The 13,347-nt window shown below is 35.7% G+C and overlaps 1 protein-coding gene across 1 annotated transcript; it reads right to left on the reverse strand.

The window, feature by feature from the left end:
• Positions 1-564: 564 nt before the first annotated feature.
• Positions 565-9,624, reverse strand: LOC144567113 (uncharacterized). The gene is made up of 7 exons (XM_078317167.1): positions 9,459-9,624; positions 8,409-9,137; positions 7,477-7,977; positions 6,529-7,068; positions 2,802-3,281; positions 1,818-2,342; positions 565-1,233 (listed from the first exon to the last, which is right to left on the reverse strand). Exons 1-7 carry the CDS (start codon positions 9,471-9,473, stop codon positions 829-831), a joined length of 3,195 nt encoding a protein of 1,064 aa, XP_078173293.1. The 5' UTR covers positions 9,474-9,624; the 3' UTR covers positions 565-828.
• Between the last annotated feature and the right edge of the window lie 3,723 nt (positions 9,625-13,347).

Here is a 13,347-nt window from a genome sequence, read left to right on the forward strand (position 1 = left end):
TAGTATTGATGTTTACAGAATTAGTTGAAAATATCCGGAAATTTTTTGGGGACTGGAATTGGGGGACTGTTAGCTGCTTCCTTAAATATTGGTGTTAGCATCATCATCATCATCATTATCACCATCACCATCATGATCATTTATTATTATTATTATTTGACGCTGCCTAGTGCTGCTGACATTGCTGCAGGATATATTATTTGAAATAGTATTAAGAATGTACGGTGACAACAAAGTCGACATAGAAATTAAAATCATCCGTAATGTGATATATGATGCCGTTTGATTTAGATTTTGACCTCTAATTTAGTATGTTGTATTCTACATTATATAATGTTAATTTTTTATTTATAAAAATTTTGAGTTGTAATTTCTTTTGTCTGCGCATTAATTAGTATGACATTTACATTTAAATTTTTGTCATATAAAAATGACTTTAGTTTATGTCCATCCAACTAGTTCCAAGAATGTGTAAGACTAAACTATAACATCGATATTTTTTTTAATTAAAAAAAACTTACTAATTATTATCAGATGCGTAAAACAAAAAAAGTGAATCAAATTATTCGCCATAAAAATACACCGTTATCAAAGCAATCGACTTCTATTTTAGCTTCATGGAACACTCGACTACAAAATAAAAAAGTACATAACTGATGCGATGTGTGCAGCCAACATAACTCTGTCAATATTCAAGGTAATTTGTCTTGTAAACTCGGCTCACCCCTCAGTAACGACTGTGATTTCTTTACCATCTGTTGCATTGCCGGCGTCTGGTAACCAATAGATGCACCAGTTCCACCGAAAAGAGTCGGATCAGATTGAACACTAGAGGTGCGTTGTAGCACGCTGTTTTGCGTGCGCACTGAGCCCTGCCAAAGTGTATGCACAGCCGGATTGCGCGTAGCTCTTTCTGGTTCTCATCCTCCTCCCCATCTCTTTTAGCTCGTCTTGTAGCTGCTGGCATGCCAAGTCACCAGACTTTGCTACCACTGACGTGTGGACTGCCCTCTGCCGGCTCTCCAAAATCCCCACTGCTTTGGTCATTGCGCCTTGCTCTGCGGCAGCCTGAGCTGCTACCATGTCTTTCATCGCCTGTACACGCACCATCTCTCTTTCTACTTCAATGCTGATTTGATTATCTGTTACGGTTTCGGGCCGTTCGATGGATACTTCTTGCTCACCTAGCTCCACAACTGAGCCAGTAGCCGCGTCTTTATATGTCATATTTACCTGCAATATCTCAGGTTAAAATCATTGTTATTAGCATTAATATGTATATATATTATTGTACGAAATCAGAAGGCACAAGATCTGATAATCAATCAAATCTACAGAGCTATTATTCTTCCAAAGCTATTATCAGATCAACAGAGTTATTACCATAATTTTTTATATGATTGTAGAAATGCTGCAACATATTTCTATTGCTAATGATCATTTGTACGGAGATGGGCATCGGACCTGTCCGACCCTCGGGGGAGCTGTCAGACCATCATCAAGATTAGTGCGAATTTTGATTAGCTTGAACTTAAAAGATGTTTGCACGAATCTTAATGCTGATCGGACGGCTAACACTGGGCGTCAGACTGAATTTGGTCTGATGCCCATCGGACCGCTCCCGCTTCCCATTTGTACCAGATATGATCATAACTGCAAGACAAGGCATATATACTTGGTATGATTAACTAAATATGAAGAGAGTTTTTCATCATGTATTCCATTAACTGACTATATGCTATAGTATTTCAAAAAAAGACTATATGCTACTAAGTACCAAATTAGCTTATTAGCTTAATTAGGTCAGTGTATTTTACCTTTATTAACTTGGTGGGTCCCACAATGCCACTCGTAGGAACATTCACAAAAAGCAAGAAACTCCTCTGCTCATCAGCATAGAGATCACCCACATCAATCGAGCCGTTCAATCCATTATTCTCCACACGGCTTTCATAACTCCCCGACTTGATCCCTGTTATCTTAACTCTGTGATTGACCGATTCCAAGGTTACATGGGTTTCCTGTGCCACCACACTCAGAAGACCTCCAATGCACTGAGCAAAGGCATCCTGTATGGATGAAGTATCCTCAATGAAGGAGAAGGTGCCGCCTGAGGCCTCGGCAATTCGATGCATTGCTAAGGAGTCATGATCAGATCCAAACCCAAATGTGTGGATAGGGATGGTCCGGCCTGTCGGGTGGAGGATCCAGGGAGGAAGGAGACAATCATAGTTGGAAACTGAGCTTCGGTTGTTGCGAGAAAATGTAGTGTGTGTGTCCTGGCCGTCAGAAAGGAGTATGATGCTGTTCACAGGATTCTTATACCGGCTCTCGTCAAGTAACTTGTTCAAATTTGAATAGATTTAATACTATCAGATCAGCTTAATTAAATATCAGAACACTAGTAAAATCACTCATGTTTCTACTAGAATCAAGGTTTGGTATGCTACAAACTACAATCCTCACAATTACAACCATAAAAATTAGGTACACTTTAATTCTGGTTCTAGTTAATTAAAATACGTTTCTTCATGTATTACATAAGCGATGCTGAAGTTACAATAACTCAAGCATGATTGAGGCAAATTCTTGTGGAAAAGGAGAAAATATCTCTAAGAAAGTTATAACCCTACTCTTCTGGTGACCATGCAGATCGAATCAAGCAGCTGCCTGTAAACACTAGTACATGTAGTAAAATATTTTTTTATGCTTCTAATGGAGGCTTGAGTATTGGTCCAATTCATTATAGTCTCTTCTGGCTAATACTAAACAAAATTAAGAGGTAACTCAAAGTGAAGCACCTTCGCACCCTTCCTTAGGCCCTCTGCAATGTTGGTCCCACCACCAGCATTGAGTGAACCAACGGCATTCAAGGCTTGATGCACTCCTTCATTCGACATCCGGGTCAGCCTGATCAACCGCCGAGCCCGGGAGGAAAAGGAAACAATTGAGAGCCGGTCAGCCGAGCCAAGATTTTGTATTACAAAATTCATGGCCTGCTTTAACAAATTCAGTTTTGCACCCTGCATGCTACCACTGACATCCAGCACAGTAACAAGGTCAAGTGGAGCCCGAGCTGGTTCAGCCATACCCGATTCCATGCTTTGGGCCTTGAGATGAATCACAATTGCAAATTCATCTTTAGTAGAGGATTTGGCCACAGCAGGATATTCTGTAAACGTCTTCACTTCCATTGTCCCGGTGGTAATCTGCTGCGGCGTGTCCGCGGGTGGTGGGTCAATCGGGTCATCATCATTGAAGATTGGGGTTTCGAGTGCCGGTTAGAAGGGGGACGGTGGTGACTGAGTTACGAACGGGGTGGGGGTGGGGTTATGTGTGGTTCCAAAAGGAAGCTCGTTCCATTGGACCTTGCAAAGCAGGCATACAAGGTTGCCACGGGTGACATTTGAAATGGGAAGTGTGAGAGCACTCAGCCGTAAAGAGAGCTTGGCGGCCGCCCGAGTTTATGTTATTGAGACAGATTGCACAAGTGTTCTGTTAAACAAGACATAATTAATATTACTTTAGATATCAATTTTATTTTTCTCCTATCATTCTCTTTGTTGTTATTCATGTGTGCAAAATGTTATATAAATACACAGACCATTTGATTTGAGACAAAAAAAATACAGCTCTTTTAGGTTAGAGGATGTTAGTTAGAAGCACATAGGTTAAATAAATAAAACAAAAGTTACAAAGAGGAACAGAGCATGATCCTTAGATAACAGATGGGATACATTTAACAAGAGAACTAAAAAATAAATGGATTACTATATATTGCAGCTTTTACAAAGAGAAATTGATTTATTCTTTTAATCCAGCAAATAGAGATAAAATGTAATTTTTACTTTTTAATTTAAAAGATGTATAATAAAACATATATACCTCTTGTCTCTGCATCTTGTTGCCTTTTGTCTATACGCCTTTCTTGCCTGATCGATCAAAACAAAATAGAAGAAAAAAAGTTTAAAAAATCTTAATAGAGAAGATGATCTATAATTCTCCAATTATCAACTGAGTTTATGTATACAATTTATACATGAATTGTTGACTAATTCGTCCTCTATTGTCATTTGTCTTTTTTTTTTTCTTTTCTTTTTTTTTTGCAAACTTATCAGAGGCTGCCGAGTACTCTATTGTCATTTGTCAATGTTTATCGTGGTGGTTTTCTTGGTGTGGAAGGATACATCAATTAAATATAAGTTTGAAGCAGTCAAGTCAAAGTGATATAACTAAAGAAAAATGAGTCCGCATCTTCTGCATTAACTCAGATTTTGAGTTAATGATCTCGAGCCGTCTGATCATAATCTGAACCAATCCGATTCAAAGTGAAACACACGGAGTATCTTTAATATCTGTGTCAACATGTATCGAACGATTCGGATTCATTATGCATTAACTCAAAAGTTGAGTTAATGGAGAGGATACGAATTCACACTATAATATGTGATAGGGATCAACTCAACTATATTATTTAAGTTTTATTAAAAAAAATCTTAATTTTGATACTTATAATTTATATTTATTTTAATTAAAAAATAGGACATAATTTAAATAGTTGTTTTATAATTAATTTATATTTGATGATTGAAGAGTTTGAAAATTAATTTCCTAATCGGCAGAGGGAACTTAAACCAAGTTTTGAATAATGCAAATGAAAACACTCAACTTATTAATATGAGGTTTGAAAATAATGATGATTTGCTTTTAAAAGTAGATTGTCAGTAAAATTTGTGGATTTGGGTAAAATACATTGATATAATAAAATCTTCCAGTCTTGTATATCTTTCAAAATCTTAAAGATGTGATCGGAATACAGATAACAATTAGGAAAAGTATTGATTTATTTTATAAATCTAACTTTTAAGAAAGCAAATCATATTATATGAGAGAAACGGATTTTAAACAAAATAGTATATTTTATAAATATAACATTTAAGAAAAGAAAATCCTATGATAATATATGAGAGAGTAGCAGTTTTTAAAGAAAATAATTAATAAAGAATAAAATTGTCTATAAATTAAAAATATAAATAATGTTGTGTTAAAAAAAAGAGTAGTGTTAATATTATGATTCTGCATGAGAAACAAAAATAAAAGCTGTCTATTTCGACTTTTAAAAAATAATAGTGGGGCCATGGTAATATACATATCACCCCCGTGCTAGAATTTGGTTCAAATTATTGATTTAAATAGTTAAACATGATTTTCATATAAAAATGTATATAGAGATAGAATTTTATATTTTTACTACTTTTAATATATATTGAAATTAATAGTTTTGGACGGTCAAGAATTTTTAAATTAATTGATTTTCTATCTATCTGAACAAATAATACCATATTTTAAAAAAATACAAAATTTAATCCTCAAGATCATTTTTATATAAAAATTATATTGAGAACAATAAAAATTTAAAACAAGCATCTCCTCGGGAAGTCCACTCTTCCATCTAAGGCGATTCAAAGGGAGCAAAAGAAGACGAGGTTTTGAGAATCGATTTGTAAGTAGGTGGGCCTTCCGATTTTTTGAGGGGCATGCAGTTGTAACCCTTCCTCAATAACGAAACATCTTCTTCTTTCTTTCCTGAGAAGAAAATCGGAAAGCCCACCTACTTGCTAATTAGACGCGAATAGACCAATTCGTATTTTCTGGCTTCACGTATATATTATTTTCTAACATGGCAAATTATATGATTTTACAAGTAGCTCAATGTATAGATTTTCATGCTTCTTAATTTAAACAAAAAATCTATGTAATAACTACCATGTAATTCATTTGATCAATGCAATCGCCTACGGACTTTCAACCAAAAAAAAAAATTATATTGAGTGGTTCAGATTTATTATATTCTACCCACAACACGGGCAGCTATGTAATATGCCATAGCCTCACTCAAAATAATATTAATGTTCCGAATTTTACCATTTAACATGTTCTTATCTAATTTTATGTACTCACATAATTCTAATTAAATGCATGTGTTTAAAATATAAAAATTACAATTATCAAAGAAGGAAATAGACCCGAAGGCATGTATTTTTTTTTTTTTCTGAAGTAAGCAGGTTAGCCTAATATTATATTCTAGGAAAAAGAGTTATAAAGTGTAAGATGTGAAACAATGCACGTTCTTGAAAAATAAATTCAATGCTCGGAACACATACATTTAATTAAGAGTACTGTACATCACAAGTATTCATTTTCAAGATTACCATTATCCAAAACATAAAATCTCAAAATATTAATGTTGTTTTTTTATGAAAAATCGGAATAGAATAAAAAGTTTCCTAGCTTATCCGACTGATCAAATACCAGCACACAAAACAAACACAAATGGACCACAAAGGCCCTGCCAGCAAATTTATCTCATACACTGCCACACAGAAAGATCTTGAACAACCGGTTATTTCAAAGCAATTCACTTATCACTCCTATTTTAACTTCACGCAACGCCCAACTAACAGAGAAAATAAAAAAAGTACATAACTGATACACTGCGTGAAGCCAAAATAACTCTGTCAATATTCAAGGTAATTTGTCTTGTAAACTCGGCTCACTCCTCAGTAGCAACTGTGATTTCATTACCATCTGTTGCATTGCTGGTGTCTGGTAATCAACAGAGGCACCAGGGCTGCCGAAAAGGGCTCCCTCAGATTGAATAGTAGATGTACGTGATGTAGCACGCTGCTTTGTGTGAGCGCTGAGCCCTGACAGAGTGTATGCACGTCCGGATTGCGCGTAGCTCCTTCTGGTGCTCATCCTCCTCCCCATCTCTTTTAGCTCATCTTGTAGCTGCTCGCATGCCAAGTCACCAGATTGTGCCACCGGTGACGCGTAGACTGCCCTCTGCCGGCTCTCCAAAATCTCCACTGCTTCATTCATTGCACCTCGCTCTGCGGCATCCCGGGCTGCTACCATGTCCTCCATCGCCTGTACACGCACCGACTCTCTTTCTACTTCAATGCAGATTTGATTATCTGTCACGGTTTCGGGCCGTTCAATGGATACTTCTTGCTCACCTAGCTCCACAACTGAGCCAGTAGCCGCGTCTTTATATGTCATATTTACCTGCAATATCTCTGGTTAAAATCATTGTTGATATGTAATTGTTGTTGTACATTTGTATTACCAACTCTGATTAGTTCTCACTAAATAAGAAGGCATAAGATCTGATAATCAATCAAATCTACAGAGAGCTATTATTCTTCCGAAGCTACTATCAGAGCTATTACCATCATGAATAATTGTACCAGTACTAGGAATGCACAACATATTTCTATTACTAATTTTCATTTGTACCAGACATGATCATAAATTCATAATTGCAACACAAGGTATACTCGGTATGATTAACTAAATATGACCGGCGTTTTTTCATCATGTAATTCATTAACAGAATATATCCTACTGAAGTACCAAATTAGAATGGCTAGTTATTTACTTAATTATTTACCCATTTAGGTCAGTGTTTTTTACCTTTATTAACTTGGTGGATCCCTCAATGCCACTCCTGGGAACATTCACAAAAAGCAAGAAGCTCCTCTGCTCATCAGCATAGAGATCACCGACATCAATCGAGCCGTTCAATCCACCATTCTCCACACGGCTTTCATAACTCCCCGACTTGATCCCTGTTATCTTTACTCCGCGGTTGGCCGATTCCAAGGTTACATGTGTTTCCTGTGCCACCACACTCAGAAGACCTCCAATGCACTGAGCAAAGGCATCCTGTATGGATGAAGTATCCTCAATGAAGGAGAAGGTGCCGCCTGAGGCCTCGGCAATTCGATGCATTGCTAAGGAGTCATGATCGGATCCAAACCCAAATGTGTGGATAGGGATGGCCCGGCCGGTCGGGTGGAGGATTGAGGGAGGAAGGAGGCAATCATAGTTGGAACCTGAGCTATATGTGTCCTGTCCATCAGAAAGGAGCATGATGCTGTTCACAGGGTTCTTATACCGGCTCTCCTCAAGTACCTAGTTCACAATTGCAGAGATTTAATACTATCACATCAGCTTTATTAAATATCAGAACACTAGTAAAATCGCTCATGTTTCTACTAGAATCAAGGTTTGGTATGCTACAAACTACAATCCCCGCAATAGACTTCTTTGATTTACAACTATAAAAATTAATTAGGTACGCATTAATTATGATTATAGTTAATTAAAATTATTTTTCTCATGCATTAACTAAGCGATGCTGAAAAGTGACAAGGAATGAAGCATAATTGAGGCAAATTCTTGCAGAAAAGAAGAAAATATCTCTAAGAATATTATAAACCCTACTTTCTGGTGACCATGCAGATTTAATCAAGCAGCTGCCAGTAAACACTGGTGTCATGTAGTACAATTATACCTTTTATGCTTCTTACTAAACAAAATAAAAACGTAAACAAGTAAAGCACCTTTGCTCCCTTCCTTAGGCCCTCTGCAATGTTGGTCCCACCACCAGCATTGAGTGAACCAACAGCATTCAAGGCTTGCTGCACTCCTTCATTCGACATCCGGGTCAGCCTGATCAACCGTCGAGCCGAGGAGGAAAAGGAAATAATTGAGAGCCGGTCAGCCGGGCCAAGATTTTGTATTACAAAAGTCATGGCCTGCTTTAACAAATGTAGTTTTGCACCAGACATGCTACCACTGACATCCAGCACAGTAACAAGATCAAGTGGGGCCCGAGCTGTTTCAGCCATACCCGATTCCATGCCCGGGGCCTTCAGATGAATCACAATTGCGAAGTCATCTTTAGTCGAGGATTTGGCCACAGCAGGATATTCTGTAAAGGTCTTCACTTCCATTGTCCCGGTGGTGGAGATCTGTTGTGGTGTTTCTGTGGACCACATTTGGGGTGGTGGGTCAATCGGGTCATCATCATTGAAGATTGGGTTCTCTAGTGCCGGGTAGAAGGGGGACTGTGGTGACCGAGTTACGAATGGTGTGGGGGTGGGGATGGGGTTATGTGTGGTTCCAAAAGGAAGCTCGTTCCATTGGGCCTTGCAAAGCGGGCATACAAGGTTGCCATGGGCAACATTTGAGGTAATGCATTGGAAATGGAAAGTGTGAGAGCACTCGGCTGTAAAGAGAGCCTGGCGGCCGCCCGAGTTTATGCTATTGAGGCAGATTGCACAAGTGTTCTGTTGGAACAAGACACTATTAGTTTAGATGTCATGTTCTTGTGCATAATGTTAGACCATTTGATTAGACAAAAAAGACCAAGTTCTTTTAGGTTTGAAATGTTAATTAGAACCATATAGGCTAAATAAATAAAGAAAAATTACAAAGAACAGGGCATGATCCTTAGATAACTGATTAGATATATTTAACCAGAGAACTAAGAAATAAATGGATTACTATTGCAGCTTTTACAAAGAGAAATTGATTTATTCTTTTAATCCAGCAAACAGAGATAAAATTTATTTTACTTTTCAATTTCAAAGATGTATGATAAAACATACCTCTTGTCTCTGCATGTTGTTGCCTTCTGTGTATACCCCTTTCTTGCCTGATTGATGAAAGCAAAATGGAAAAAAAAATTTCAACAAAGCAGAATAGAGAAGATGATCTATAATTCTCCAATTATCAACTGATTTTATATATACAGGTCATACATGGGTCGTTGATTAATTCGTCCTTTGTTGTCAATTGTTTATCATAGAGGTTTTCTTGGTGTAGAAGTAATATGTGCTTTCCTTGTGCGATTGTCTCAGTTGACCTAGACTTTGAAATAAACAACGGGACTGCACCATTAAATATACTAATAAACAATTCATAGATCAATAAATTATATTAAGTTTGTGAATATAAAAACATTTATTCTGCCAAAGTAACTTTTTTTTAATAGCTAAGATAAGATCAGACAAAGACACCTTCTACACCTTCCTTAATAGTTAAGATATTCTTCGCTGACCTTAATAGCTCAGGTCTTGATGTACTTGATAGTTGATAGGGACCTGCGAAGGGCAAAGATATTGACAAAATTATTTTGGCTTCACGCAGTACACTACTTACTAACAAAAGATGAAAGTATATAATTGGTGTGCTGCATGAAGCCAAAATAGTTTTCTAATATGCTTTGCAATAAGGGAAAAAGAAAGAAAAAGGGGTGTAACGCTCAGTGTGTCAAGGGCCTGACAAAAACTCTTTTCTTAATTTCATTATTAACTGTATTCATCTAAATGTTAGTCAATTCGGTTCGATTATATAAATTATTTATATTGTTGTTTTGGTTTAGTTTTTACTTTTTACTGTGTTGTTTATATAATATTTTCCAGATTTAATTCATATCACCTAAGGTCACATAATATATCTGATTAGATCCAGACCGTTCGATCAAAATCTGCACCGATATTAAAGGAGCTCTGTACAATCCACCTCGAACCATATTGACCTGAATTCTGACTGGACGGTCCAGATATAAAACAAATATTATGTTACCTCAGAGATATGTATTCCAAAACAAAACGAGAAAAATAGCGTTTTGTTTCAGAAGCTAAAATTTGCTTAGCTATACTCATTTTCATTCTTACCGCAACCGGAAAATCAGATTTCTAACCCGTCTTTAATAGCTAAGATATTCTTCACCGTCCTTGATAGCTCAGATATTCAGGGGCGGATCTAGAATTTTCGTCGGGAGGAGCAAAAAAATATTGAATTGGATTTAAATAGTTAATTAAATTTAAAATTCATTCATTAATTAAGTACTCAATAAAATAACAATACTTTGACTTATATTTTTTAATATCCTTAAGTTGTAATTTCTGATGCTTTAACTTATAATTCTAATTACCAATCATAATTCATGAAATTTATTTTAATTTTAACACTAAATTTAATCTGAATTACAAACCAGATATTCAGAGGGAGCAAAAAAATTTCCAGAAGAGAGCAAAGTCGATTAGTACCGATAGATTTCCACTAAAACTCAAAATCCAAGGGGGGCGGCTGGTCCCCCTGTTATATGCTGAGTCAGCCCCTGCAGATATCAGGTCTTGATAACTTGATAGAAGCCTGCGAGGGGCAAAGATATTGACAAAATTATTTTGGCTTCACTCAGTGCACTACTTACCAGTGGCGGAGCCAGCTTATTCCAGGGGTAGGCAGTCGCCTACTCCTGGATTTTGGAATACGGTGCCAAGTTTATATATAGTTAGTTTGGATTTGGGTTTTGTCTATTTCTGGACTTGGGTTTTGCCTATCTCTGGATTTGAGTTTTGTCTACTCCTGACTGAGTCAAAGCTCTCGATTAGTGAAATTGGCCGAGTCGTCGTTACAAATTTGATAGTCTTTCATCAATCTATTTTGAAATATACCGACAAGTAGAGGTGACAATGGCACCTGTTTACCCGATACGTCGTATCCGAAAATACGGGAAAGGGTAAGATTTTTTTTTCCGTTAGCTAATCGGGTACTGGTAAGGGTAATGATTTTTTTTCGTTATCTTATCGTTTTCGTATAAAATAATTTTTAAAAAATAAAATTATATATATAGATATATATATTTGTATGAAGATGATACATGATACAATAAAGTTTTTATATTTCATTAAATTTTCATAATACAAATTAGTTGTATTCATTATTATTTTTTTCTTATTTTGAAAAATATTTTATCGAAAACACAAATCAAAATGTTAATGAAACTTTTTTATCCGTTTACCCGACCCGTACCGTATTCGAAAATACGGGTAAAGGTAAAGATTTTTTTTCGTTATCATAACGGGTACGGGTATGAAAATATCTCCACCCAACCCGTATCGTACCCGTTGACGGGGCTACCGACAAGAGGAAGGTGATTAAGAATGATATGATAGTGGAACCACAGTAAACAATTTTTTTTTTGAAAGGAATAGAATAAAATGTTTTATAAAGTAATATACTAAAATTTAATGTAATGCATTAAATTATTTTTATTAGGTTTAACTATTCAAAATGGACTGGATTTTAATAGAAGAGTCTTGTGAACTATAATGCAAAGTAAAATTTAATACTTCAATATTTCAGATTAATTTTTGTATCTTAATAATTTTTCGAAAAAATCGAGTGTTCGATCTAATTCGGTTGATTTGTACCGATTTTCTCGATTTTAATTCATGATCAATTACCGATTCCACTTCCAATAAAAATTATTTAATAATTTAAATAAAATAATAATAATTAATTTTGCTTATCCCTAATGAATATCCTGGCTATGCCACTGCTACTTACTAACACAAGATGAAAGTATATAACTGGTGCGTTGCATGAAGCCAAAATAATTTTCTAATATGCTTTGCATTTCATAATAAGAGGGGAAAAGAAAGGAAAAGAGGTGTAACCCTTAGTTTATCATGGCCTGAGAAAAACTCCTTTCTTAATCCCATTATTAACTGTATTCATCTAAATGTTAATCATTCGGTTCGATTATATAAATCATTTATATTGAAAGGGGTGGTAACATAATTGGCTAGGAAAAAGTCCTAAAATTGTTGTACCTAAAGGTCGAGAATTCGATTCCCCTTGCGACTTTGTCGCTTTTGTGAAGGTTTTCAAAAAAAAAAAAATCATTTATATTGTTGTTTTGGATTGGTTTTTAGCTTTTACTATGTTGCTTATTTAATATTTCCCAGATTTTATTCATATCACCTAAGGTAACATAATATATATGTTTAGATTCAGACAGTCGTTCGATCAAAATCTGCATAGATATTAAAGGAACTCTGTGCATTCCACCTCGGACCAGAATGGCCTGGATTATGATTGGACGGTCCAGATATAAACACAAATATTACGTTACTCAATGATATGTATTCCAAAACAAAAACGAGAAAAATAGCGTTTGGTTTCAGAAGCTAAAATGAAGAAAGAAACGTGCTGCAAAGCAATGTATTCATATGTGAAAAACATTTATTCTGCCATAGTAACTTGTTTAAATAGCTAAGATAAGATCAGATAAGACACCTACACCGTCCTTAATAGCTAAGATATTCTTCACCGTCCTTGATAGCTCAGATACGGATCCAGAATTTTCATCGACAGACAAAAAAAATATCAAATCGGATTTAAATAGTTAATCGAATTTAAACTTATTAACTAATTGTGTACTCGATAAAAAAATAATACTATGACTTATATTTTCTAATACTTTGACTTGTAATTCTAATTACCAATCATAATTCATGAAATTTCTTTTGATTTTAACACTAAATTTAATCCAAATTACAAATCAAACATCTAGAGGAGGACAAAAAAATTCCGGAGGAGCAAAGTCTATTAGTACCGATAAATCACCACTAAAACTTAAAATCCAGGAGAGCGCCTGTCCCTTGTTATATGCTGGGTCCGCCCCTGCAGATATCAGGTCTTGAT

Source organism: Carex rostrata, chromosome 16 (genome assembly GCF_964058835.1).
Source record: "Carex rostrata chromosome 16, lpCarRost1.2, whole genome shotgun sequence".
Classification (NCBI taxonomy): Eukaryota; Viridiplantae; Streptophyta; class Magnoliopsida; order Poales; family Cyperaceae; genus Carex; species Carex rostrata.